General features: G+C 34.3%; 3 protein-coding genes across 18 annotated transcripts in view; 2 read left to right on the top strand and 1 right to left on the bottom strand.

Moving 5' to 3' along the window:
- The window catches only part of KRAS (KRAS proto-oncogene, GTPase), a 39097-nt gene extending 18711 nt beyond the window's left edge, over window positions 1-20386 (top strand). For 3 of the 5 annotated variants that reach the window (XM_049102797.1, XM_049102796.1, XM_049102794.1), the window contains exons 3-6: window positions 1587-1765; window positions 3395-3554; window positions 10594-10717; window positions 15971-20386. In XM_049102797.1, the coding sequence (XP_048958754.1) occupies window positions 1587-1765; window positions 3395-3554; window positions 10594-10713 (459 nt within the window). In that variant the 3' untranslated portion in view covers window positions 10714-10717; window positions 15971-20386. Of the gene's footprint in view, window positions 1-1586; window positions 1766-3394; window positions 3555-10593; window positions 10718-12395; window positions 12397-15970 lie in introns of all 5 variants that reach the window. The other 2 variants (XM_049102798.1, XM_049102795.1) reach the window with 2 other exon arrangements.
- Window positions 20387-20633: 247 nt separating this feature from the next.
- ETFRF1 (electron transfer flavoprotein regulatory factor 1) lies at window positions 20634-27459 on the bottom strand. 9 transcript variants are annotated; one of them, XM_035706793.2, is made up of 5 exons: window positions 27305-27414; window positions 27088-27160; window positions 26831-26925; window positions 21656-21743; window positions 20634-21574 (listed from the first exon to the last, which is right to left on the bottom strand). In XM_035706793.2, exons 4-5 carry the CDS (start codon window positions 21704-21706, stop codon window positions 21353-21355), a joined length of 273 nt encoding a protein of 90 aa, XP_035562686.1. In that variant the 5' UTR covers window positions 21707-21743; window positions 26831-26925; window positions 27088-27160; window positions 27305-27414; the 3' UTR covers window positions 20634-21352. The 9 variants fall into 9 exon arrangements, with proteins under 9 accessions (XP_035562686.1, XP_048958756.1, XP_025311190.1 ...); XM_049102799.1 differs by having other exon boundaries at window positions 27301-27392; XM_025455405.3 differs by lacking the exon at window positions 27088-27160 and having other exon boundaries at window positions 27305-27436.
- Window positions 27434-27786, top strand: part of DNAI7 (dynein axonemal intermediate chain 7) — a 65755-nt gene continuing 65402 nt past the window's right edge. For all 4 annotated transcript variants that reach the window (XM_025455392.3, XM_025455394.3, XM_049102791.1 and 1 more), the window contains exon 1: window positions 27434-27592. In XM_025455392.3, coding sequence (XP_025311177.1) covers window positions 27590-27592 — 3 coding nt within the window. In that variant the 5' untranslated portion in view covers window positions 27434-27589. The remainder of the gene's footprint in view (window positions 27593-27786) is intronic.

A 27786-nucleotide genomic window follows, 5' to 3' on the forward strand; every position in this document is an offset into this window, starting at 1 on the left:
ACAACATACACTTTTAACATTTGATGTATATACCACCAGTTTTTAAATATATATACAGATACATTTAAATAGGTATATACATATATTTGTGGTCATGCTACATATGTATCTTTGTGTTCTATTATAAAGATTTTTCAAATATTTTACCAGAAACATGATTTTTAATGACCATTCTTTTTTTTAATGATAGCGTGGTCTATGCAGAAATTCATGACCTAAAGGCACGTTAATACTACAGCCCACATGTGGAACAATAAGGAAGAATCCTTGGTTTACACCTTATACCCTTTTTCAGCCCAGTCTCTTTTTCTATGACTTCACATTGCACCATCCCTTTTCCTTATTTTTTTGAGTCCTATTTTAGCCGAGAGTACATGAAGCCTTTTAGGCATAAGCATTAACAGAAGAGGAAAATAAGATTTTTATCGTAAGATTCATTATAGTTCCCCATTCCCTTTCTTTGTATTCAGTCTTAGAGTTGCACAGTCATATTCTTCTGACTGTAAGTAAAATAGATACATGACAGTTATTTGTAAATTGACTGATTTTTCTTGCCCTAAATCATCTGAATAATAGAGTTGGTAGAGCGATATATCCCATTTCTGTAAGAATTCTTTCCTTTCATAGAACATTTGGGTCTTTTTGTTAATAATATGAACACTTGCATTGTTGAATCTCTGCATAACACTATTTTGTAAATTTTTAAAATTGTGGTAAGATATCTATCTATCTATCTAATAATACATATCTTGCAGCTGTTCTTAAGTGTTCTGTTCAGTGACATTAAGTAAATTTACAATGTTGAACAACCATTAGCTCCTTTTCCAGAACTTTTTCATCATCTCAAACCGAAACCCTGTATCCAATAAACAGTAACTCTCAAATCCCTTCTTCCCCTGTCCTAGGTAATGTCTATTTTACTTTTTGTCTCTGTGATTTTACCTATTTTAGGTACTTCATGTAAGTGGAATCATAAATATATGCCTTTTTAATGTCTGGCATAATGTTTGCAAGGTTCTTCCATGTTGTAACATGTATCAGAATTTCATTTCTATCTATCTATCTATCTATCTATCTATCTATCTATCTATCTATTTATTTATTTTTAAAGATTTTATTTATTCATGAGAGACACAGAGAGAGGCAGAGACACAGGCAGAGGAGAAGCAGCTGAAAAAATATTCCACTATATTCCACTATATATATATATATACATATATTTGAGGAACTGCCAAACTTGTCCACAATGGCTGTACCATTTTACATTCCTGCCAGCAACGTATACCTATCTTTCCACATCATTGCTAACACTTGTCTTCCTTTCTTTTTTTTTTTTAATAATAACCATCCTAATGGATGTGAAATTGTAGCTCCTTGTGGTTTTGATATGCATTTCCCTAATGATGTATTGAGCATCTTTTCATGTGCATAATGGCCATTTGTATGTCACCTTTGGAGGAATGTCTGTTCAGGTCTTTTATCCAGTTTTGAATTGGGTTGTCTTTTTGTTGTTGAGTTGCATATAACACCTCCTTAAAAGTAAAAGGTGCACTGTAATAATTCAGACTGTGTTTCTCCCTTCTCAGGATTCCTACAGGAAACAAGTAGTAATTGATGGAGAAACCTGTCTCTTGGATATTCTCGACACAGCAGGTCAAGAGGAGTACAGTGCAATGAGGGACCAGTACATGAGGACTGGGGAGGGCTTTCTTTGTGTATTTGCCATAAATAATACTAAATCATTTGAAGATATTCACCATTATAGGTGGGTTTAAATTGAATATAATAAAATGACATCGAGGGCTAATTATATCTTTTCATTTTATTGAGTCTTTGCTGATTACCATGCATAAATTGTCTAAATTTTAAAATAATAATGAGGTATGTAATGTACCCCTGTTTTACAAATGGAGTTGTTGAGGATTAGAACAGTTGAGTAACTTGTTCCAGATTGTGTAGATAGTGGTACTGGAATTGAAACCTTGGCTTGTTTGACTTCAAAACCTGTGCTCTTAACTGCTGTACACTGTGGTCACAAGGCTTTAAGCTAGAGCCATCATAAAAATGAAAACCATCAACATGAATATGAAAAGGTCATAGAGGTGGTACCACTCAAATAGCCTTAAAGATAATCGAATATAGTGTAGAATTTCTTGGAACTGGATAAACATTGGCTTTAGATAGTTAAGAAAAACTCTGGAGTTGTAAAAGATTGAAATATTAGAACAATTACAATCTGTAAAGTGACAAATCTGCATAAAATCGACTACTTTAAAATAATTGTTACTGTATTAAATATACTTTATATTCTATTTCTCTGAGGGTTTATGGTTTTCAAAAAAGTGCATATTAAATATCCCATTCATTAACTATGTTCTATAATAGTGAGTTAGCCTATTTGAGAGGTATGACATTTTATTAAATACATTTCTTACAGCGTGTTTTGTTTGTAGTCTAGTGATAGAGAAAAAGAAATTTTTTTTTAAAATTTTTATTTATTTATGATAGTCACAGAGAGAGAGAGAGAGAGGCAGAGACACAGGCAGAGGGAGAAGCAGGCTCCATGCAGTGGGAGCCTGACGTGGGATTCGATCCCGGGTCTCCAGGATCGCGCCCTGGGCCAAAGGCAGGCGCCAAACCGCTGCGCCACCCAGGGATCCCAGAAAAAGAAATTTTAACAGGTGACTTTTTTTAGAATAGTAAATAGATGTCAGTATGTTAAGCTGTAAAGTTAACTTAGCTATTGAGTAGAGGAACTGGGAATTTGAAACAGTTCTGACTCCATTGTTCCTATTTCATGCTGTATCTTTGAAATTCACCTAAAATTGTGAAAGAATATAATTTTACCCCAAATTAAGAGTTTATGCACATCTTATAGAAAAAAAAAAAAACCAACCCAATTTGTAGAAGGATTTGTAACAGAATAAACAGTGTAGTAAGGTCAATGTTAACCATGTAGAAATCAGAGTCTTTCCAATTGGTGCTCTTTTTTGAGAAAAATATGTGAAAATTATGTCATAAAATTCTATATGTATATAATAACATTTAATATATGTTTCTAAGATTATAATTTTAAAAATTAGGCACAGCACATTTTTAGCCGAATTTTTCAGTATTTCCTGTTTTATCATTGTGACCTACCTGCATATGGACCTATTAAGTTGTAGTTTTACTATATTTCTGGGTATTTTATCTTTTAAGAGACATAGAAATTCTCTGTTTAAGTTGGAGAAGAAAACAAAAGGAAAAGCAAGGAAAATTTGGTGTGGTTGGAAATCAGGAATTAATTAAATGTCTTCTTTCAGCCATGTTTTATAAGACAAAATTATGGATAATTTTTGAAAGATTTATTTTGTTACTAATGTCTCTGCTATAACTTTTTTTTCCTCCCCAGAGAACAAATTAAAAGAGTTAAAGACTCTGAAGATGTACCTATGGTCCTAGTAGGAAATAAATGTGATTTGCCTTCTAGAACAGTAGACACAAAACAGGCTCAGGACTTAGCAAGAAGTTATGGAATTCCTTTTATTGAAACATCAGCAAAGACAAGACAGGTAAGTAAAATTTTAATAAATATGAGTCGATTCTCCATAAACTATATCAAATAATTTTAATCATCAGTCGTAATTTGCTAACATATATTCTGATAACATCATTTTGAGGGCAGGAAGGCAAGAACATTGATAAATGTACATACCTGATTGCATAACTGTTATATCATTTCATGTAACTTAATTTTTCTTCCCATCATGCTAAAATAGAGAATAAAACAATGTTTATTTAGCAAATGTTCTCTTAAGGATAGGAAAGGGCAGCATTTTTTAATCCAGTGTCCATGGTATTGCTTTTGGCTTTGGTTTCTTTCCACATATGAATATTTCTGTTCAACTCAGCACATCTTGCATTAAGCATTCAAGAAATGTAGGGATTTTTTTTTTTTTCAACTGTTATATTTATAAAGTCAAAGATTGGGAACAAATACTGAGTTTCCTATTTTAGAAGTGTTTTGAAGAGTATTATGTCGTGTTTCTAGATTAAATTCTATTGTATTTGAAGAATTTTACTTTGCTAGAATTATATTTAGATACATTTATTTTTGGAGGAAGTTTTCATTAAGCAAAAAATATTTAGAAAGTAAATAGAAATTCTCAGTTATTCATTTACTGTGGTGTTCTGAGAAAAATTAATGCTAGATTGACTCTGAATTTTAAAAATTATCTTCATTTTTAAAAGTAACTTTTTCTCTAGGTAAAATAATTTCAGTTGACATTATTTAACCTGTTTGTATGAAATGAGAGTTTAACGTATAGAAAATTCTAGAAAGGAATACATAAAGATATGATGGAATATAATTTTCATATATTAAAAATTGATCAGTTATATTCCCTTCAAGACGAACATTTATTTTGGGCTCTGCTAGTTTGTACCTGTGAACCCACAAAGCCAATTTTGTGGAATTAACTTCTAAATGCTAGGAATTAAGAAAATTGATGAATACTTGTTTAAATGTATAAAAACAGGTATTCTGTAACTTTTATTGAATTTGTAAAAGGGTAAAAATTTTAAACCATCTTAATGGTTAATTTTAACCATCTTTTAGCTAATATTATGTGTCTGTTTTCTTAGTGGAAGATCACATTTACTGCTTCCTGATTGTACAAATTTGATACACACTGAAGAAATAATGAATTCTCTTCTTTAGGGATTAAAAGCTAAATTTCTGTAGCTTGATTATAGTACAAATATCTCATTCTAAAACCTGATTTATAGGTTAAAGAATGATGTTGTATACAGCACTTCACTTGAGTTTAGTGGAATTAAGATTTCATTCAAATCTATTCCCAGGTCCCAAAGACTGGGAAAAGTTTAGTTTTTGTCTTCTTTTTACTGGTCTTCTCTAACCAGACCTCTTGATTTCTCCTATAGAGGAGGTATTCATAAAACATGACTATAATATCGATAGCTTTTCTCCAAACATTTTCTTATGAAAATATTTCAAATGTAAAATAGGACTATTATTAAAACCATTTATCAACATACTGCCTATTACTAAATCATATCATTAACATTTTATTAACCTGCAGTATTGTAACTTTTAATACTTTTTAGACAACATTAGTTAATATTTTAATTTACATTTTATAAAAAAAACATTTTGCCTTATGTTGGTAAAGGGCTGCAAATATAGCAGGGCTTCTTATGCTTAATATGCATATTCAAATCCAGATTCTAATCAGTGGGTGGGTTCAGGTTGTGACCTGTGACCCTGCATTTCTAACAGACTCAAGTGATGATGATTTTGGTACATGGACCACACTTGGGGTAGAAAGACAACAGAAGAGACAGTAAAAGGGTGTTGTCTGTTACTCTGACATTGTTACTCTCTACTTAAGAGCCTAAGATAGCTAGCTGTGTTTTTTTCCTTATTGTATAGTTACTACCTAAGAAGTACTAGTTTATTCTAGTGCTTGATGTTAATGCTTTAATATACCACAGCATTCATAATAATCAGAAAATTACCTGGATTCCTTTTAAAGTAGATTTGTTGGTTTTATACAGTTTTTAGGGGGAGAGGGTAGGGAAAGTGAATGTAGTATGTATGATATGGAAGTGGATTAATTTAAATTTGTTTTGTAGACATTTACGTAGATCATCTAATTAAAATACAGAGTAATATAAAGGAATACTTGTACTTTATTTTAACATTCAGCTTTTCTTATATTTGTTAACTGTTTTATTTATATCTTTATATAGTTTTGGTTGCTAAACTATAACTTAGATATTTTAGTTTCTGATCTTTGATTTCTTTTTATTTCATGGACTTATTGATTTGCCTTTCAAAAGTTTATTCATCTTCCTCTGTTGAAATTAATTTGGTATTTGCATGCTTTTGGAAGACTTTAAAGAGCTATTCCAAGTGATTGTGGAGATTATGATACATGTAAATTTTTATGAATTTTACATTTCCAGTTTTTGTGAAAATTTGAAGCCCTATTTTCTGCAGAGTAGTTATTTATGTGCTATTATTTGTTGTTTGAACAAAATATGCATACTCTTGTTGCATTTTATCAGTAGCTACTTATTTCATACCCTAAGTTTTAGTCTTGAGCATGAATGTAAAACAAACACAAAAAAGAATTATATATTCCAGTTGGCAGGAAAAGGACATTCACGTAGAAGGACTTAGTGAGTATTTTAAGCATTGGGGTCCATAAGGGGTTTCTGTTAGAAATTTTTTTTCTTTAAAAATGCAAACATCGTTATTAGCTTGTGGCCAGTACAAAAAATAGGCTGTGGCTACATTTGGCCTTTGGGCTGTAGTGTGCTGATCCCTGATTCTCTGGGGAACTGTATTGTTTGGTTTGATGCTAGAAGTTAGGTCAGGCTTTAGACTTAAATTTTACAGGCTAACATTAGTAATTTTAAAATAAAACTTACTCTGTGAAAGGGAAATAGGAGTTTTACTCTAGTACTTTTTAAGATAGAGTTGCAGAATGTATATTTTATGAAATTGACTTGTAATTTTAAAAAGCCTATTATATGGGCTAGAATATAAGAAATTATATATTTTTTACAATAGGTTAGTCCACATCTGAAAGGTCAGAGTAATTTTTATTTTCTGCTAGTATGCTTTCTGTGGCATGGCTTCTATATTCCCAGTATATAAAGACTGCTGTCTATTTCACATTTATCTGGGTAGTTTAGTAATTGCCAGATTTCTCTGGCTTCATTGGGCTGTGCATGCAGTGTTGGCAAAGATTGTTGAAACCAAAACATTGACACCATGGTAATCAGCTGTGTGTTTTCCAGTCTGCTAAAATCAGAATTGGGGAGGGTTCAGGAAAGTGGTTGACAAAAGCAGAATTAGCATATCTGCTACTCTTGATTCAGCTTTTTTGCTTTCTGGAGGTCTCAATTTGAGCATAATGTGAAAATTAGTTTTATAAATTTAAAAATGTCATTAATTTTCTAGTTTTTGTTGTTAATTTCTCGATACTTAAAATTAGTTGTTAGAAGATCTCCATTAAAGAAAGCTTTTGGTCAAATTGTTCTGAAACAAAAATAAACTCCCTTATGTGCCATATTTCTGTTGGTTAGTAGTTGAGTTTTTGTACATCAGATAAATATTTTGAACTTTAGTTTTTTCAGGAGTTAAAAATAAAACAGTAACTGAACACCTGATGTGCACCATGCATAACCTCCCAAGTTAGTGGTATTGCTGCATTTCAGTAGTACCTGAGATGGACTACAGTTTGGCAAGGTTTCTTGAGAAATTCAGCAATACAGAATTTTTTTTAGAGTACATCTAGTTTCTCTCATTCCTGTCCCCCAAGAAGGCTAGTAGTATCTGTCTATACTGAGGGTATTTGAAGTGTTATTTCCTTGAAAGTGTTTTCAGTAATTTTTGCTGATAATAAGCCACTCAACAGGAACTTGTTTAGAATGAAATCGCTTAGTTGAAAGCATTATAGGCACCAGGATATAGGATTATGTTATTTATTGAAATTTCCTTTTCTGGTATGGAATGCTCTTTTTTTAGTCTCACAAGTATGTTTTCAGATAATAGCTGAGCTGAAATTATTGTCACATTTCTTGATTTAAAAACAATTTGCATATATGAACTTTGTATACTTTTGTTCATACATATTTTCAATTGTTCTGAGTTTTGTAAGTGACATTTGAAAATGAGTATATGTGGCAATAAGCCATATTCTCAAGAATAAATCATTGAGTGACAGGAGCTCAGCACCTCACTAAGTGGGTATTGAAAATCTGTTTCAGCTACACTTTGTCTTCAGAAATTACCCACACATTTAGGAGCATGAAACCAGTGTTCTTCAGTAGTGCCAGTGGTTTAAGGTGCACAAAGATAAATAATGTTCTCTTGATGTCGTATGACTTTAAAGCATATTATCAAGAAATGACAAGTAGTTTGAGTCTGAGAAAATATGGTAAATAACTGACTTTAAAATTTAATATAATTTCCTCTTAATAAAAGTAGGAAGTGCCCAGAGCCACTCTGGAATAACTATTTCTCAGTATTACCTTAGCCACTCATATCCTAATACTGAATTCTTGGTGGTGGGTAGTAATCTCTTCTCTTAAATTATTGGCCTCCAGTTCTCTCTCTGCATTGCTGGAAACAAAAATCATATATTCTGTACTGGTGATGGGGATGTGCACATTTAAAAAGTAGACACGGTTCAAACTGATTTTAGAATAAGTTACAATCAGAATTTGCTTCTGCTAAATTAGTGGAGGACCAAAACCTGTCTCTACCCCCAGCATGTTTTCCTACTTCTTTTATTGAAGTTGTAACTTTTTTAAAAATTAAGAGATTACATTCTTAAAAAATATGAGCTTTTACCTGGTTTGTTTAATTTGTGTGTGTGTGTGTGTGTGTGTATTTTTAAATTTCTTGCATTGATTTTTGAATTGAAAGATAATTTATGAAAATATCTTCAATGCCAGCTCGTACTTTACATTTTACATGTTTTACAGGAGCCATTTTAATGCTTTAAATTACTTATTTAATGAGGATTTCTAATATATATATATTTTAAAGACTTATAAACCCTTTTCTCTTGAGAATGATAAATACAAAGTATCAAAGATATGCCTGTATACAGGCATAAATGGCTATCTAATTTAAAGTACCAGCATATTTAATAATTTCAGAAAATGGTTAAAAATTTTTATTTTGTAGTTGACTTAGCTAGCTGGCTAACTCGTTGAGTAAATTGATTCCATTAAAAGAGATCTGCAAGTTTTCTTAGGCTGTTAGGATTTTTGTATTAGATAGCTGAATAGAAATATATCACTGGATGGTTATAAATAACTTGATGTACATTTTAATATCTAAACTATATTTAAATACCTATTTCTTAACTGAAACTTAATTTTACGAATTTTAAAGTTTTACTTTAAAGGTAAATTATTGAACTCCATTGAAGCAGTTCTTAGTATATTCTTGAGATTCATAAAAATTGATACACCCTGAAGAATTGAGGTGTCTTTTTTTTTCCCTTTTCCTTAAAGGCCACGAATATGTGATGACTTTTGCATGCATTAAACCTTAGCTTTTGGTTTATCTCAGTTAATATTTAAATGGCCAATTCTCTGTGCCAAATCATATTTTTTTTTTTTTTAAATTTTTATTTATTTATGATAGTCACAGAGAGAGAGAGAGGCGCAGAGACACAGGCAGAGGGAGAAGCAGGCTCCATGCACCGGGAGCCCGATGTGGGATTCGATCCCGGGTCTCCAGGATCGCGCCCTGGGCCAAAGGCAGGCGCCAAACCGCTGCGCCACCCAGGGATCCCCAAATCATATTTTTGATATGTATTAGCTTTCTAGGTATTGGGTCCATTTTGTCACATTTGTTTCATAGAAAAACATGTTTTTCTAAATATGCCATTCCACATAGTAAATAATTCATTTTAAAAATTAAAAACAGATTAGGCTTAAAATTAAATGTGCAATAAAATATATCAGCCTTTCTAAATATCTATATTTTTAGAAGAATAAACACAATTATTAATCTCTTAAATTAATCTGCAGTACATGTAGATTAATACTTATGTGCATTTATCTTTAGATGTAAGCTTCAACTTTTGGTGGCTATATTTTTCTAGATAAACTAGGAGTACAGTTAACTGAATACTGTCCCCCTTGGCTACTGCTTACTTTTCTGAACTGGAGAAAACTTTAAATACTTTGTTGATCTCCATATAGCCATATATGATTGTGTTTGCTGTTACAGCATTTTTACTATAGCCTGAAGCAGAAGTCCCTTTAGAGTACTTAGATTAGAATAGAAGGTATGAAGCCAGTATAATTGGATACTGTTCTAAAAATTATTTTTAAGACTTCTTTCTAATAAGGAAACAAAATGCAGTATTATTACTATTTTGTGTATATTCTTTAAACAATTCATGTTGTTTTCATATTATGGCAAACAGCCCTCACATAGCATTTTTATTTAAATAATATAGCTATCCACCCACAAAAGTCTGTCTCAGCTCCACTTGTGGACTCTAGAAATTGGCTGGATAGTGTTTTAATTGCACATAGAACTCAAGATTCCAGTCTCTTGACCCAGCTTTATTTTGAGGTACTGTGTGTGTGTGTGTGTGTGTGTTTTAACTTTAAACATCCCTTTCGCACCATTTTTCTCCTCATTCCCCACGTAGGGCAGGGTGGGAGAGGTGTTTTTCGTTAAGTCAAATAATTTAAATCTAACTTCAGTTTAAGCTTCGATTAATTCCATGACTCTCAAACTAAAATGATTGCATTAATTGATACACAGATACTAATATACATGCTTCAGCTTTTCATAATCTCTCCTAATTCCTAATTTAAATTTTTAAAAATATTCTAATTCCATTACAAAATAAAAATGATTTTAAAGAACAAACCAGGATTCAAGCCCATATTTTAAAACTGCATCCCCAGTTTTATTCAGACAACCTGCTGCCTGTTGTAAAAATAAATTCTCAAGGTCATAATTTCAAACCTCTTGCACAAGGCTCTCCCAGTAAATTACTGTTCCCAATGAAACAGACTTTAAAGAAGTTGTGTTTTACAATGCAGAGAGTGGAGGATGCTTTTTATACATTGGTGAGAGAGATCCGACAATACAGATTGAAAAAAATCAACAAAGAAGAAAAGACTCCTGGCTGTGTGAAAATTAAAAAATGCATTGTAATGTAATCTGGTAAGTTCAGCATACTAATTTTGGCAGAAAGCAGATGTCTTTCAAAGGTAACAAAGTAGCCACTACTTTAGAACTACCTAGGTGTGGGATTCTGATTTGAAGTATTAAAAGATAAGAAATTGGTAGTTTGTTTCCATAATTAGAACATTTATTTTTTTAATCAAATGTGTATTGATTATAATTGACACAGTTTTGATAGGCGTAGACTACATTTGTCATCAGGTCTAGAAAGTAAAAGAAAAGGAAACTGTATAGAGTAGTCAGGTTGAATGCCCAGAAAGTAGGGAAGGGCCCACTTTTACAATGTATTCTTTCTGTAGTACAGTCCACAAGCAAATACTTGTTCTGCCTGTGTTCTCTAACTCAGTGGCGTCATCATTTTTTTTTTTTTTTTACCTAAGTAAGAAACCTGGGAGTCTTGGGATGACTCCCATCCCTCTTTTGCACCCCCATTTGGAGGCAACTGCAGATTCCCTTGATGTTACATTTTGACTTTTGTCACATCATTAGTTCAGGTTCCTATCATTTCTTGCTGGGCGTGTTATATTCTCTTATGTGGTTTACCTATCACTGCCTTTATTCACAGTGCAGCCCGAGAGATAGACTTAAAAAGAAAGGTCATCCTCTTTTCTTTAAGTCCGGTCACTGACTTCCTGTTTGCTATGGAATAAAATCTCAAACTTCATAGTATGTTATGTATATCTTTTAACATTTCTAGCCTTTGGCCTTATCTCTAAAAACTCCTTGCCTGAAGTTTTTTGTTGTTCTTATGTAGATAAACACTATGTTATTTCATACCTTCCCTTGAGTCTTGGCTGTTGCTCTTGGTTGGAATGCCAGTATCTTTATCCATAGTGTTATTAATTAGCTAACATTTCTATCATGATTCTCTATTGTCCAAGAATCTTTCTTTATAGCCTTAGACTGGACATAATGCCCTTCCTGTATATTCCCAATGTACTTCTCTTAACTGTTACATGCTTGTCATGTTAAATTGAAATAATCTCTTATATTTGATTCCTAGACAGGATTCTAGCCAGAATTCTGTATTTTTAATCTTTGCACGACAATGGGCTAACAAGGTTCCTGGCGCATTGTGGCTGGATTTATTGAGTGGAATTTTTCAGTTTCCTTTTTGTGTGTGTGAGATTCACTTACTTATTTTAGAGAGAACGTGCATGTGCGTGTGTGCACATGAGGGGAAGGGCAGAGGGAGAGAGATAATCTCCAGCAGACTCTACACCGAGCAAGGACCTTAGAGCTCCATGTCATGACCCTGAGATCATGATCTGAGCCCAAATTAAGAGTTGCACACTTAACCAATTGAGCTACCCACTCATCACAGTTCATTGCTAAACCAACTCATATTAAGTTTGGTTTTGCTCAGGAAATATTTCACTCTGTAGTTTTTATTATATAGCTTTAAAGTCTGAAAAAATTAGTGTATCTCCCAAAAGCAAAATGCACATCTGAATAATAGACTCAGTCTCAAAATATCTATGCTATACTAATCTGCTAAACTCAGAAGAAGAAATAAATATTAATTTTATTGAGTTTATGGACTCAATATTTTTTGAGTCATTGTATAGAGCAATATCTTAACTTAGAAGTTGTGATCAAATTTAATATTGCAGGGCAGCCCAGGTGGCTCAACGGTTTAGTGCTGCCTTCAGCTCAGGGTGTGATCGTAGAGACCTGAGATCGAGTCCTGCGTCAGGCTCCCTGCATGGAGCCTGCTTCTCCTTCTGCCTGTGTCTCTGCCTCTCTCTCTCCCCCTGTGTCTGTCATGAATAAATAAAATCTTTTAAAAAAAATTAACATTGCAATGCAATTTGAAAAGTTAACCTTTTTAAATAACAGTAGCTATGACCAGATTTAAGTGATGGGTTTTAAAATTTTTTTCCCTCTTGTTTTATCAGTAGGTGATTTTTAAGGTGCAACTATTTAGAATAAAGTAGTTTTACACTTTAACTTTTATTTAAAACTAAGGTGGAAGCACATGCTTTTCTAAGATTTCCTATTTATGACTTTGTAGTATGAATGCCAAATAATTAGTGGGCATGATGGATTGAATCCTTGTTTTTTCAGTGGGTGTGGATAGTATTTAAATAAAAAAGTAGTTGGTAATACTTAAAATTTTAAATAAAAATAGTCTTACAAAACAAATTTGACAGTAATCAATATATACAAATGAGGTTTTTTAAGTCCTAAGATGGTTGGATTTAAACAAAATTACTAAGATAATATTTTTGTCTTTTGTATGTGTACATGAAAATGACTAGTTCCCATATGGAAAAAAAGGAATTCAGTGCCTGGTTTGACTAATTATAACCTTTCCCTAACCATTGAAATTATTTAATTTTAATAAGTTACATTACAGAGTTCAATATTAAGAAAGAATGTAATATTAAAGTATTTGTCAGAATCTTAGCAGAAGGTAATGTTAACAATTTTGTTTTCATTGTCTCCTAAATACTTGTGTCTTATTTTCACCTTAGAATGTGTCGTCTCTATATCCATTTCATGGTTTCTCATTTTATCTGCTTCACCATCTTAGTATCATTGACATTTTCTTCATTATAAAAGTAGTTGAAGTGGAGTAGACTACATAAGCTTGTGTGTGTGATCAAAGGGAATTTGTGAAGGGTGGGAAAGTTGGACTAGATCCTCTCTTAAGATTTCATACCATTCTGAGGGTTTATGATTATAAATTAGTCAAAAGTTATGGTCAAGCTATAAAATAATTATTCTTTATTATATCATTAGAAGTTTTTGGTTTTTATGTAAGAAGGTTAGCTTGAAGGTTATGTATATATTAAGCCTTGATTATATTGCTGATAAATTATATTTTATCACTTTTCCTCTCTCCTTTGGGTAAAGGAAAAGCATATATGTGTCAGTAATGAATGCTGTCAGAAAGTGGGGCACATCAGTGAATGTGGTTTCAGTGTTTTATTTGGGGACTTTTTTCACTAGACTTCTTTTCACACAAAAATTCTGGTTTTTATCCTAGAACCATTTATTTACTTATTAAAAGATTTTATTTATTTATTTATTTTTATTTTTTTAAGACTTTATTTATTCATAAGACAGAGAGACAGAGAGAGAGAGAGGAGAGGGAGGGAGGGACAGAGGCAGAGACACAGGCAGAGGGAGAAGAGATTCCATGCAGGGAGCCCAGTGTGGGGATCCCCGGGTCCCTGGGATCACACCTTAGGCCAAAGGCAGATGCCCAACTGTTATCAGTATTTACAGTTAGTAAATACTGTTACTTTGAATATTTAAGAGCCACCCAGGAGTCCCAGATTTATTTTTTAAAGATTTATTTATTTAGTGGGGAGGGACAGAGGAAGAGGGAAAGAAATCCTCAAGCAGACTCCCCTCTGAGTGTAGACCTTAATGTGGAACTCGATCCCATAACCTGGAGGTCATGGTCTGAGCCAAAATCAAGTCTAACGCTTAACTGGCTGAACGACCCAGGCACCCCTTATTTATTTATTTATCGACAGAGAGTGAGAGCGAGCTCAGGGGGAGGGGCAAAAGGCGAGGGTAAGAGAGAATCTCAAGCATACTCTGCTCAGAGTGGAGTCTGTAGTGGGGCTCTATCCTATGACTCCAAGATCATGACCTGAGCTGAAATCAAGAGTTGGATACTTAACCAACTGAGCCACCCAGGCACCCCTACAATTAACTTTATTTAACCCCTACAATTAACTGTTTATTTAAACCTGAGCAGGCCTCTGATTCCAGCTCTGTGCTTCTTTAAAAATGTTGATAATATTTTTCTGATTTTTAGATCTGTTGTGAAAATTAGTTAAATGTAATTTGAATAAAAATGCCTTAATATTATTTTTAAATACTAATTATAAAAGATCTTAGTATAGTAAAAGGAGAAATCATATCACTGTTAACTTTTTATGTTCTAAATTAGATTCAAGATAATCTAACTTAATGAATGGGTTTATATGAATATTCAACAAGTGGTTAAAATGAATAGAAACCCAATTTTCATTGTTCTCAAAGTGGCTTGATTTATACAACTTTATTTCTGGGCATTTGTTCCTAGAACTCCCTCTAGTGTCTCCGTTTGAAAGCATCATTAGGTTAACAGGCTTTTAAAAAACAATTATTTTTCTGTTGAACAGATTTTAAAATACATAGAGGATCATACTTTTTAAACTATTTTGTTTGTTGTATTCAATATTTTATTTTGCTTTTATATTTAATTTGGTTTTTAGTGCGGTCATGACAGGAATTGACTTCTGTAATCTTGTATAATTTCAATATTGCAGAGTTAAAATCTCCTGTTCTGCTACCACTTGCAGAGTGCCATTTTCCACTTTATGAATTATTAGGCTAAAAATTATTCTGACTTTAAATTACTTTCAGCCATTACTTATTTATATACCTTACTTCAATCAGGAATAGATGTACCAAAATGACAAATGGAAATTTCTTTGAAGATACAGCATTTGGCTTTATATGGCAAACTTTTTAATACATAATACATTAAACAAAACTAAATAAAAGAGAATCTACTCTAAATTGGTAACAGTGTCACCATTTAAATGATTTAGCTCATTTCTCTACAAATCTGAGGTATTACATTTTTCAAACTATTGTGTCTTTGGGGTAACTTTATTTATGTTAGATATATGAATTGAAATTAATGTCTTAATATATGTTATTTGAAAGTTGAAAGTATATTTGAATACTGTTTACTTCCAGGGGATTAAATCTAATGGATTTAAGTAAGTATTTACCTCAGAGTTCAAATACTGTTACTTTGAATATTTAAGAAAATAGTATGTACTTGATTGGCTTAGATCTCATTTCTAGAAACTCGGGGATAATTAAGTATAAGTGTATATTCATACCCAGAAAAACACATACAAATGCATTTGGATTTTGGTGACAAAATATGCCAATATGGAAAAAAGTAGCAAAGTTTTGGGGAAAAAGTTATTTGTTCAGCTTATGTAAGATTTTGTACATGTAAGATTTTTCTTTGTCTTTTGTGAAAATTAGTGTTCCTCTTTATAGTATTGATGAAATATTCATAAAAATGACGTTATAAGAATCCTAAAAGTCTGAGAATATATTCAGTTTCCTAAAGACAAATGTAAAGTAAATGTAAAGTGTCTTTATTCTTTCTACGTACTAGTGTTTCCAGTAGTCCTGTATCTTTTCTGTTATCTGTATACTTCAGTCCATCATACATACTCACATTTAAATGCTTATTATGTGTTTCAGGGTGTTGACGATGCCTTCTATACATTAGTTCGAGAAATTCGAAAACATAAAGAAAAGATGAGCAAAGATGGTAAAAAGAAGAAAAAGAAGTCAAAGACAAAGTGTATAATTATGTAAATACAATTTGTACTTTTTTCTTAAGGCATACTTAAGTAAAAGTGGTAATTTTTGTACATTACACTAAATTATTAGCATTTGTTTTAGCATTACCTAATTTTCTGCTCCATCCAAACTGTTAGCTTTTATCTTGAATGCTTATTTTAAAATGACAGTGGAAACTTTTTCCTCTAAGTGCCAGTATTCCCTGAGTTTTGGTTTTGAACTAGCAATGCCTGTGAAAAAGAAACTGAATACCTGAGATTTCTGTCTTGGGGTTTTTGGTGCATGCAGTTGATTACTTCCTATTTTTCTTACCAATTGTGAACTTTGGTGTGAAACAAATTAATGAAGCTTTCGAATCATCCCTATTCTGTGTTTTACCTAGTCACATACATGGATTAATTACTAATTATAACTTCAGTTGATATTTCATGATTGGTTTTACTGAAACATTGAGGGAACATGAATTTATGGGCTGCTTCTTATAGGTATAATGTCCTATAGTTTCAGTCACCCTTAATGAATGTAAAGCTACACTGTTCACAAAGGTTTTCTCCATCTTTTCACTGCTATTTGTCATAGCCACGCTCCCAAAAATATTATATTTTTTCTATAAAAAAGGGAAAAAATAGAAAAAAATACAAGGCAATGGAAAATATTAAAAGGCATTTACTTTCCATATTAGATAAATTCCTATAATACTCTGAATAGCTTTTCCTGTTAAGGCAGACCCAGTATGTAATGAGGATTATAGCAACCATTTTGGGGCTATATTTACATGCTACTAAATTTTTGTATTAATTGAAAAAGTTTTAACATGTATAAAAAATTCCCATAGGAATTAAATATAGTCTCCCTGTGTCAGATTGCTCTTTCTTAGCATAACTTTAAATCTTTTCTTGATCTTCAATCTTAGAAAATAGTTTTAATTCTTGTAGTGATGTTAAAGATTATTTGGGCCAGTTAGTTTTTAATAGATGTTAAAGAGACCACAGTTCCAAGGCCAGGCCTTGTGTGAACCTTTAAGCTTCATTAAGAGTTTCATAGTACAGACTGCATCCCTGTGGTCTCCCAGGGTCATCATGCATTGATTGGGTGGTCAAAAGTGGGGACAAAGAGTGTTTAGATAAGATGCATCCTCACTGTATGGTGGTCCTGCTGACAGATCAGGACCATCACTTTTGTTTTTTAAAAAACCAACAGAGCTTTTTAAAAACATTATTTAAAATGAGATTTTTGGGGGCAGGGGGTGGCAAGACTTGAATTTTTTTTAAACAATGAAGTAAAAAGGTTTCAAAATCTCTAGTGTTGGCTAGTTCTCAACATTGGCTAAAGTAACATTTCATAAACACTTTACAAGTATTGGTCCATATTTAAGAATATCTAATGCTTAAATAATAGATTAATAACAATTCTTTCAGTGCATTTAAAATGTATTTTTAAATATCTGAAGTGAGATGGTGTGTTGAGGTGAAAATATCACTGGACTAGGAGGAAGGTGACTTAGATTCTAGTTACGTGTCTTTTACAACTTCAGTTTTGGGCAAATCACTCACTATCCATTTCTTCATGTTAAGTCATCTCAAAGGCTATATCTAGCATCAACTATGTGATTTACATTCAGTTTACATAAGGATATACCTATTTGTCAATCTCAGCACAATCTGTAACTTTTTACCTATGTTCTCTTCAGCGCCAGTCTTAGGCAAAGTTGTGCAAGAGGTGAGGTTTATTTTTGAGAATCTGATCTCCGGTAGCAGGTACTCCTCTCCCATGTTAGTGTCATCTTGCCTGCCTACCTTCTACATGCCCCATGACTTGATGCTTTCTAATTCCCCGAACCTCAAGATGTAGTGCTGCTTTGGATATCTCCATGAGGTAATAAGTCACATTAGTCAGGCTCAACATAATCTGACAGATACTGTAGTGGGATTTGATCTAATAGCTAATTTTCAGGTGGTAACTGTATCAATTTAATTTTGATCTTTTGAACATCATCTCTGCTACCTGGTCCATTAGTGACTAAGTAGGAAAAGTAGGAATTTTCATATCTGTGATGTGTAGACAGACCCTATCCAGTAGAAGAATTTAATAAATTTAATTAATAAATACTGAAAGATTTCCTTAGATAATCCAAAACTAGGACTAGCCCTGGTAACGGTGATACATTCCATTATTTTAATAAGTAAAATCTTCTTACAATGAAAAATACTTTAAAATTTAATTCATAAAGCTTACTTTTTAGCAGAATTCATTTATTCAACAAATACTTGAGTGCCTGCTAGATGCCAGGTTCTACACAAGGCACCGGGGATATTATGGTATTCCCAACAAGGGACATAATCCCTATCCTTAAGTAGTACTGTTATTTTAGAGTGGTCTGTAGTATATTAGTGAGGCATTTGGCACATGACCCAGAGATAATATAATGCATATTTTAGTTTTGCACAGAAGGGATATGGTCTCTAAGGTTTTTTCCAGCTCTAAAATAATTGTTCGCTCTGATTCCAATAAACTGTTTAATCAAGCTACTTTATATAAATCACTTTACTTCATTATTTTAAAGAAGTAAACTTGACTATATTGTTTTTTATTTGGGATAATTATGTGATTCTGTTGGGATACTTATATAGTACACATTAAATTGTATGTCAGATGATAACATTAAAATTCCCAAGTGTAATATTCTACTTGGTCTCTGTGTATCATAATTAAAATAGATTTAAATATTGAGTTCAAAAATAGTTTTATTTATCTGGGTGTGAATAAACAGATGCCTGAACTAATTCACAGAAAAGGAAACTTCTGTGTAAAAAGTCAGTCCAATTTCTGAAATGCTATGCTAAACTACAGGTTTATGGAACATTAGATAGGGTGTTAAGACTTTATATAGTACTTCCTCTTGTTTCTATACAAGAGAAAGAAATGGCCATACTTCAGGAATTGCAGTGCATAACTGAGGGATTTTTAGGACTCTTGAATTTTTGATGTAGCCGGGCAACTTTTTTTAGGCAGTGGTAATTATCCTTTATTATGTGAATTTTGAATGGTTTGACAAAACGTTTGTTTTTGTAGAGATTTTAAAAGGGGAGCGCTAATCCTAGAAATAAATATTATGTAATTATTACGGCCTTAAAGATAAAAATCCTTGTTGAAAGTTGAAAAAAATTGCTAAATTACATAGTCTTAGACATTAACATGTTTGTGGAAGAATGTAGCAGAGGTATGTAGTATAATTTGAGTGAATATTCCCAATTAGGAATTCTAGGCTCTAGTTTAACTGAGTCACACTGCATAGGAATTTAGAACCTAACTTCTAGGTTATCAAAATCTTTGCCACCATTGCACAATTTTGTCCTAATATATAGAGAAACTTTGTGAGGCATGTTCAGTTGCGGTTTGCACAAGTTCATCTCATTTGTATTCCAGTGATTTTTTTTCTTCTAACCATTTTTTTAAACAACATGTACACATTGTTTTTTTTGGTAGGCAATGAAAACTGTCATTTCCATTGTCAAACAGTAATTCCTCGATAACTGTATTAATGGTTTTTAAAAAACCATCAGTTACTTTAAAACTGAATTTATATTTAATAACTTCTGTATTAGTATTGGGTAGCATGAAATCTCTATTGAGAAATTGAACAGCATACAACTAGTAGCTGTAAATTCCTTCAGAAAGTGAAAATTATTTCTTCCTAAAGATATCTTGACATCAGTGCTTGAAGAATAGTCATAACTAGATTAATAATTGTTTTAGTTAAACAGTTTTAAGTGCCTGTTTCAGATGATGATAGGCAATTTAGATGAATTTAGGAAAAATCAAAGTTTTTACTTGCAGAAATGTCCATTATAGGGGGCCCCCCTCCTCATAGAGCTGAATGGGTTATGTAATGTTTTATCCAAAAGTTTCCAATTCCACTGTCTTGTGTTTTCATGTTGAAAATACTTTTGCATTTTTCCTTTGAGTGCCAATTTCTTACTAGTACTATTTCTTAATGTAACATGTTTACCTGGAATGTATTTTAACTATTTTTGTATAGTGTAAACTGAAACATGCACATTTTGTACATTGTGCTTTTTTTTGTGGGACATATGCAGTGTGATCCAGTTGTTTTCCATCATTTGGTTGCGCTGACCTAGGAATGTTGGTCATATCAAACATTAAATTTAAAAATGACCACTCTTTTAATTAAAATTAACTTTTAAATGTTTATAGGAGTATGTGCTGTGAAGTGATCTGAAATTTGTAATATTTTTGTCATGAACTGTACTGCTCCTAATTATTGTAATGTAATAAAAATAGTTATGGTGACTATGATAGTGTGTGCTTCTTGACAGAAATTCAAAACATTTGCCCCATAGTTGATATGGAATACTTTACAAGCTACAGACACTATAGTATATTAGTGAATCTTTTGCAGCTTATATGTTAGATATAGTCTTTATTTGTGAAAGGTGCTGTGAACATTATGTAAAGGTTTAAGTGTTTGCTTAAAATCATGTTAGATTTAGGTCCATTACTATGTTAACTCATTTAGAAGTAGATGCAAAACAGATCTGCCTTTATGATGAAAGAACAGAACATTATTTATTACTTTTTTATCAGTAAAGGTAATTAATACACAAAGGTAACTGATACAGGTGATTTAAGACCCAAAGGTAGCCAGCAGCAAAATTAATAATGGAAGGTACTACATAGGTATGTATGTAATGCCAATCACTGGCAGCCTACTTCAAGATCAGAAATTATCTTACTCCATATATGTTATTTCTGTAACTGCACTTAAATCATTACCACGTGCTATTTGTTTTGTAGTGAACCTTGAATGTGTGCTATTAATGTAACAAATAGGATCAAAAGTAAGGTGGTACTCCTTCAAAAGTTAAGGGAAATCAATGTGCAGGAAATTATTTTGCTTTAACTAAATGCATTAAGTAGTATTCTCTACTCAGTGAAATGGAGAAATGGGCTAAGAATAATTGGTAAAAGCTTACTGAGTTAAAATAAGTACACTGTATTTTCATTCAAAATTGAGTATCCATTAATTTTTAATTGGTATAGTTGGCTATATTGCTGATTTTCTATAAAAATTAAACATAAAGGGTTGTTGATAAAATAAAGCTTTCTGTGAACAGAAGCTGAAACCCATTAATTCAATAAGGCAGCTCAGGTATTTTTTACATAACTATATCTTGCCATTTTAAGTTACAATTACTTTTATCATAACTGTTATACATAATCAGCTGGCACTGAATTCCAGTCAAATTATAGTAAAAGTGATCAGTTAGTTTTGTTGGTATCTGAATAATAGCGTTGTTTCATTGCTCTGTATTTCCTAAGGAAGTATAAGGCTTCTAGCTCTTTCATTACAAATTCACCCCGTCCAATAAGTTCTTTGATCTTCTCTGGGTCCTTCACATCTTTGTTTTTAAGGAAAACATTCTTCAGACGCCTTTTAAAATAGTCTGCTCCTTTTGGATAGTCTCGTCCAAGATACAGCAGCTTAAAAAACAAAGGTTATATGTTTCTAAATGATCTGTATCTCAATAACATATGTATAAAACTGGCAACATAATTACTTACATTTTTATAAAGATTCAGTACTTCTCCTCTTAAAGAGTTGGCCATTTTCATTTATTATGGAAAGCATCCACTTTTATACATAACATACCTAAAGAAAAATAAAAAAAAATTGTAAATATCTGCATTGTAATCTCAAAAAAGAATCCGTTGTAACTTTTTTCACTCAGTAAATACTTATTGAGCACTTTTATGTTCCAGGCACTGGGATATAGCTATGAAATGTCAGGTAAGATACCTGCTCTCACAGAACTAACTTCTCCTGGGGGAGACATAATAAACAAACAAGAGAATTAGGAATCGTGTAAGTCTTATGAAGGAAAAAGGGTAATGAGAGAGAAAATGAGTTGTCAAAGATAGTTATATAGATGAACCTTCTTTTATAGAGTGGAATGAATTAGAATCTCAGCTACATAATGTTATAGAAATTACTTATGAGCTTCAGTTTCTTTACTGTTCAAAGGAAGACTGTCTACATTGCTCTCAAGGCAAGGCCAGATTCATTTGGAGGACACTGGAAAGAGGCCCGATCATACCTAGAAGGGTGCTATCCTAAGGAAGGCTAAAGAGTAGAAGATATGAGAGTCAAGCAGGTTCATGGCTAATGGTAGATGGGCAGTAAGAGTAGTGGTTAAGGAGGACAGTCAACAACTCCTAAGTGGGGTACATATGTGAGAAGCAGGCAATATCCAGTGGAGTAGATTATACTTTACATATAACTTGTTAGTGCTAGTAGGGAAAAGTGGCTCCTTAAAGGTACCAGGAGAGCCTAAATATAGAAAATAATTCTCATTATTTGTTATAGTCATGCGGATTAAATCATAAAATTCCTAACACCATAAGCATTTAGTTCATGGTAGGCCCAAAGCAAATGTCCATGTCATTTATAACCTATCTTAAATTTCTGTTATTTCTATTTTCCCAGTGACCTAAGAAAACTTTTATACTTTATGTCTCCCATTAACATAATTATTTTGAAATAATTTCAATCTTGCAAAAAAGTTGCAACATTTTTCCTTAGGAATTTGAGAGTAAGTTGGTAACATGATAAACAGTGGGAATACTTTGCAGTGCCATCCAACAGAATGTAATTCAAGATGCCTATGTAATTTTATATTTTCTAGTATTAAAAAAACAAGTGAAATTATTTTAATATATTTTGTTCATACTCAAAATATTATTTCAATGTGTCATGTTAGCTACATTTCAAGTGCTTATAGGTATCAGGGGCTTAATTGGCACCATACTGGACAACACAGCTTTAGAGTGTATTTTCCTGTGAACATAGACTTTTTTCCTACAGAACAGTACAAACATCAGAATCAGGAAACTAACACTGTTACATGACTACATCAAATCCACAACTACATGTTTTGGCAGTCATCCCAAAGATGCCTTTTATCGCAGAAGCTTCCAATCCAAGATTACACATGGCATTTAGTTTTCATGTTTCTTTAGCCTTCAGTCTGAAACAGTTCCTCAGTTTTCCTTGACTTTTATGAACTTCATAGTTGTGAAGGTCACAGGCCACTTACTTTGTAGAATAGCTGGAGACTACTACAGATATTTAAAATGCTCAGAAATAACAGAGTAGCCTGGGAATGGAAGCAAGGGACTGGAGAACAGGAAGGGAGCAAAAGGCAGGAGGAAGTCCTTGGGGATAATGGAGATGTTTATTATTGTAATAGTTTTATAACTGTATGCATATGCCAAATTTGTCAGATTGATTCACACTTTAAACAAGTATAGCTTACTGTATGTCAATTGTACCTCAGTAAACTTTTTTTTTTTTTTAATTTATGATAGTCACAACAGAGAGAGAGAGAGAGAGAGGCACAGACATAGGCAGAGGGAGAAGCAGGCTCCATGCACCGGAAGCCCGGTGTGGGATTCGATCCCGGGTCTCCAGAATCGCGCCCTGGGCCAAAGGCAGGTGCTAAACCGCTGCACCACCCAGGGATCCCCCCTCAGTAAACTTTTTAATGGTGTAAATATGCTGGCAAAATGTTAAGAGTAGGGCTGGGAGATAGTGAGGTAGGTACACATGGAAATAGAGATCTATCTAAACCACAAGGCTGCCAATTAGTGGTCAGGGTAGGTGGTTAAACCAGCCACCAGTCAAGCTGCATAAAACCAGGTATGCCTTGCTGGAGTGGGAGCTCTGGGTGTAAATACATATTTTAAATTTTTAAAAAATATACTTGGAAGACTTCCCCTGGCAGGATGGCAGCTAAATGAAGACCTTTTCATTTCTTGCTAAAAAGTTTATAAATCTGATTCTTTGGCTTCATTTTGTTAAGGGAGAAATAATCACATAGGAACATTATTCCCATTTTAATTCTTATATAATTCCCCTCTTTACTGGTAGCTTTTGAGCTAATTCACATAGCAAACATACACGTTTGCTATTAACATAGCAGAATAATTATTTTTTAGCTTTTTTGCAATTTTTTCTCCAAATTGCTTTCTCTTCTTTATCTGGGTTGCTTTCAAGCTTTCTTCCCAAGTCTTTCCCCCTGCCCCCCTTTTTATGAGGACAAAAAAAAAAAAAGTTTTAGAAGATCTGTATACATAGTTGCAATTTACACTCTGGGCTTCACTTAGGATAATCTGAATGAGCCCTTTGTTGGGGAACCTCTAGAAATCAAAAGTGTCAGATCATTCCTCCTGGGCTGGTCATTCCCCAGAGAAGAAACTTCGAATTTGCTGAGGATTTGCCTATTCAATCTTAAGTGGAAGAATGGGAGCCTTGCATTCAGCATTCTATATACCAAATTCACTTAATTTGTTTCCAGTGTGATTCTTACATACTTAGTATAGGTGAGGACACTCCAGTGCAGAGAATAGTATTATTTGGTCAGAAATAAATCTCCATGCTTCTATGGGAGTGAGAAGTGCAATCCCTCTAGAGGTGTTTTTCAAATAGTTTTCACTTAATCTCTGATTTACTTCATTTTTCATTTCCAATTCCATTGTCTTTGTTCCAATGCCTTTGGAGAATTATGCAGTATAAATCGGGCTTTTCTGGTGTGTTGAGTCACATTCATTCATCTGGTTTGCAGCTCCCAAAATTTTACTGATGTCATCTCTCTCATTTTTCCAGTTTATTTTTATATCCCTTCACTGAAGATCAGTGGAGTTTTGAAAGGGAATGAAATTAGAAGGGTTCATTTTTAAACTACTATATTAATAGCTAATTTCAATTCAAAAAAATTTTTTTTCCCTGAGAGCCAGTTTCCAGTGGTTTAATCTTATTGAAGAATGGCTCTTAAGAATCACATGCTTTAAAAATGATTCTAAATCTACACAGACATACTGTCAAATTGCAAATTATAGCCTGTTTAATTTTCTGGCAAGGAACACAGCTTTAACTCCAAATTTGTAATTTGTTAAAGCTTAAACTGTCCTTTTAAGCTATTGCCTTTTTAAAAAATCATACATAATAGAGGATTAGCCCAGCAAAAAAAATGTAGCTGGTTTGACTAGAGCAAAATTGTCTTGTTCTTTGATATGCTGATTTACAGAAATTAAGGCAGTTTATCATTATTATTTTATGTTGTCCTTCAGGCATTTAAGTTTATTAGCCATTCGGAGAAAGTTCACTCTGGGTTCACAATTGGTGAAATTAAAATGCAGCAGGGACCTGGGGCTGCTCCTTAACCCTACATGAAGTTATGGAGGTTACTTGTAAAGAGCCAAACTATTAGGCCGAGAGAAGCCCCCTATCATTCTGAGACAGTGTGTGGTGGGCAAGGGGAAGAAGCAACAATCGCCACTGATAGCTTTTTTCCAATGACTGTGAGCTAAGGAGTTCAGACTTAACTAACTCCAGTCCTGGGTTAACTATGAATTGTCATTTTACTGGTGGCCAAAGCTGTTGTTAATTCTTCCTCATGAAGTTCGGATGGCAATAAAAGCTGAAGGAAAACGGGCAGAGAAAAGTGCAATGTTACTGTGCATTGTTACAGTGCAATGTTACTGTTTATTGGTTTCTGGTAGATTTTGACTTCAAACAGCTTCAAACAGGAAAGTGTGTTTTCCCGAATTGGTTAAGCCTAAAAAAGCTTCATGTAAAAAACTCTTAACACCAGATCCAAAGGATAGGTCATCAGAACTAGGTGTCAAAAGATTTTTACGCCTTAAGACTGACATTTGGCTTGGTCAAGGCATCCTAGGAAGCCAGATTATAGGAGTTGAAAGGAGCATAGTATCCCGAATGGGTGGATACTATGCCTGTCTGAAGGCAGAACAGGAAACCGCCCTTTCACTTAGCAGCTTGCAAGAAAAGTCCTAGAGGAGAACCAAAGTCACGGGGATAGTTTTTACAGCATAGTGTCCCTAAAACAGTCTAGTATGTTCTTTTTAACACATCACTAGCAATCCCTCCTCCCTAGGAGGGAGGTGGCTTAGAGTGAGAGCGTGACCAAGTCCTCTTCCCTACAGGTAATTTCGCCCATCAATCCAAATTGAGTTGACTGAGGTTTTATAAACACTAGAACAAAAACTCACTTCCATAGCAAATGGCTTCAAACTTTATATGAAGTGGACATTAAGATGTTTTTTATTTTGCAGGGGTTGGGGGATGGGATGTCATATTTTACAACCTGGATTTCTGTTACAGTGGTAGTAACAACACCTCAGCCCACAAAGACTGGCTCAGTAATACTTATTTACTAATACATGTAGTCAATAAAGTTGAAAGGGAGAGAACATTATAAAACTACAATTCAGAGATAAGAAACGGATGCCAGTGATTTTAAAGTATTCCATGTTGGAACGCCCGGGTTGCTCAGCGGTTGAGCGTCGGCCTTTGGCTCCAGGGCGTGATCCTGGAGTCCTGGGATCGAGTCCTGCATCGGGCTCCAGGCATGGAGCCTGCCTCTCTCTCTCTCTCTCTCTGTGTCTCTCATGAATAAATAAATTTAAAAAAAAAAGGTATTTGATGTTTTGTCTTGCTAAAACATGGCCCTAAAGTCAAAGAATTGAGATTTTGGAGGAGCTTAATTTCTTAATTTCTTCTAGTTTTCCTGCTGGTCTAAGTTGCCAGTGGTTTACTCATGTGGGGAGGAGACTGAAATTCTGAAGGTTATGCTCCTGGCTGGTACAATCAGCCTGTGACCTTGGGCTGAAGGAGTCTTGCTAGGCCTCAGTGACCTCCAACTGTAGGAAATCCTTTACCCAGGAATTGCTTCAGGTAATTTCCAGTTCTTGTTGAAGAGCCGCCCTGAGGAAAAACGGCATTACATAGCTTTGCACAGAAAGTAAACTGCACCCTGTGCAGAGAGAAGAATCCAAAGGTCATTAATTCCAAAATAACCAACCCTCTCAGAACCAAGTGGTTTGCCTCCCTCCCTAAACTGCCAGTCGGGCCCATCCCCCTCCTCGGGCCTAAGCTGCGGTGGAAGAGGCAGCCCCCTCGAGTGGGTGTCAGTCACATCACGCAGTCGCGTAGCCGCCGGCTCCCTTCCTTCTGGAATCCCTCACACACAGATGCGTCCCAACACACTCCTAGTGAGAAAGAGACCGTCAGCGTCGGAAGGCGTTCAGAACCCCCCGTGCCACACCTGACGGGCCCTGCCCAGACCATACTTCACCGCCTCCAGACCCCAGGATCTGGGAAAAGAAAACGCCCCGGCGGCCGCACTCACGCACTTTCCGGCAGGCACAGCCTTTACGGCCTCCGACCGCTTCGACTCCGGGATCTGTCAACCGCAAAGCAGGGTGGGTGTGGGTGTCCGGGAGCCAGTCAGGGAAGGGGGCGGGGCGCCTCCCGGAAGAACCCCAGCGCGATTGCGCGGACCCGTACGTGAGGATTTGCGCCGTTTCCCCTGGGCGCGAGTGGGCGGGGCTTGTCGTCCTGACAACGCGGGAGCGTTCGTCCGCACGACGACTCTGAGCTCCGATTTGGCCGCCTGCAGAGGTTGTGCTCGCTGCAGAATGGTGAGCAAGGAAAAGTGTGTGTGTGTGTGGGGGGGGGGGGGGGCAGGTGAAGGGGCGAGCAGTGATTCACCCGTGTTAAATGATGTAATAAGAGCCTGACATGTTTTAGAGGGGAGCGGGTGGGTTTAAGAAAGAACCCTTACCCCCGTGGGGAACCAGCCTCCTGATGTGTGGTCTTCCCGTCCGGGATGAGT

Source organism: Canis lupus, chromosome 27 (assembly GCF_003254725.2).
Source record: "Canis lupus dingo isolate Sandy chromosome 27, ASM325472v2, whole genome shotgun sequence".
Lineage (NCBI taxonomy): Eukaryota > Metazoa > Chordata > Mammalia > Carnivora > Canidae > Canis > Canis lupus.

Bases quoted from the DNA above. Each gene is read 5' to 3' on its own strand.
- ETFRF1 (XM_025455404.3), bottom strand. From the start codon at position 21,706: ATGAAAATGGCCAACTCTTTAAGAGGAGAAGTACTGAATCTTTATAAA. The intron at 21,575-21,655 runs GTAAGTAATTAT...TTGTTTTTTAAG, and splicing joins TACTGAATCTTTATAAAAAT to CTGCTGTATCTTGGACGAGA.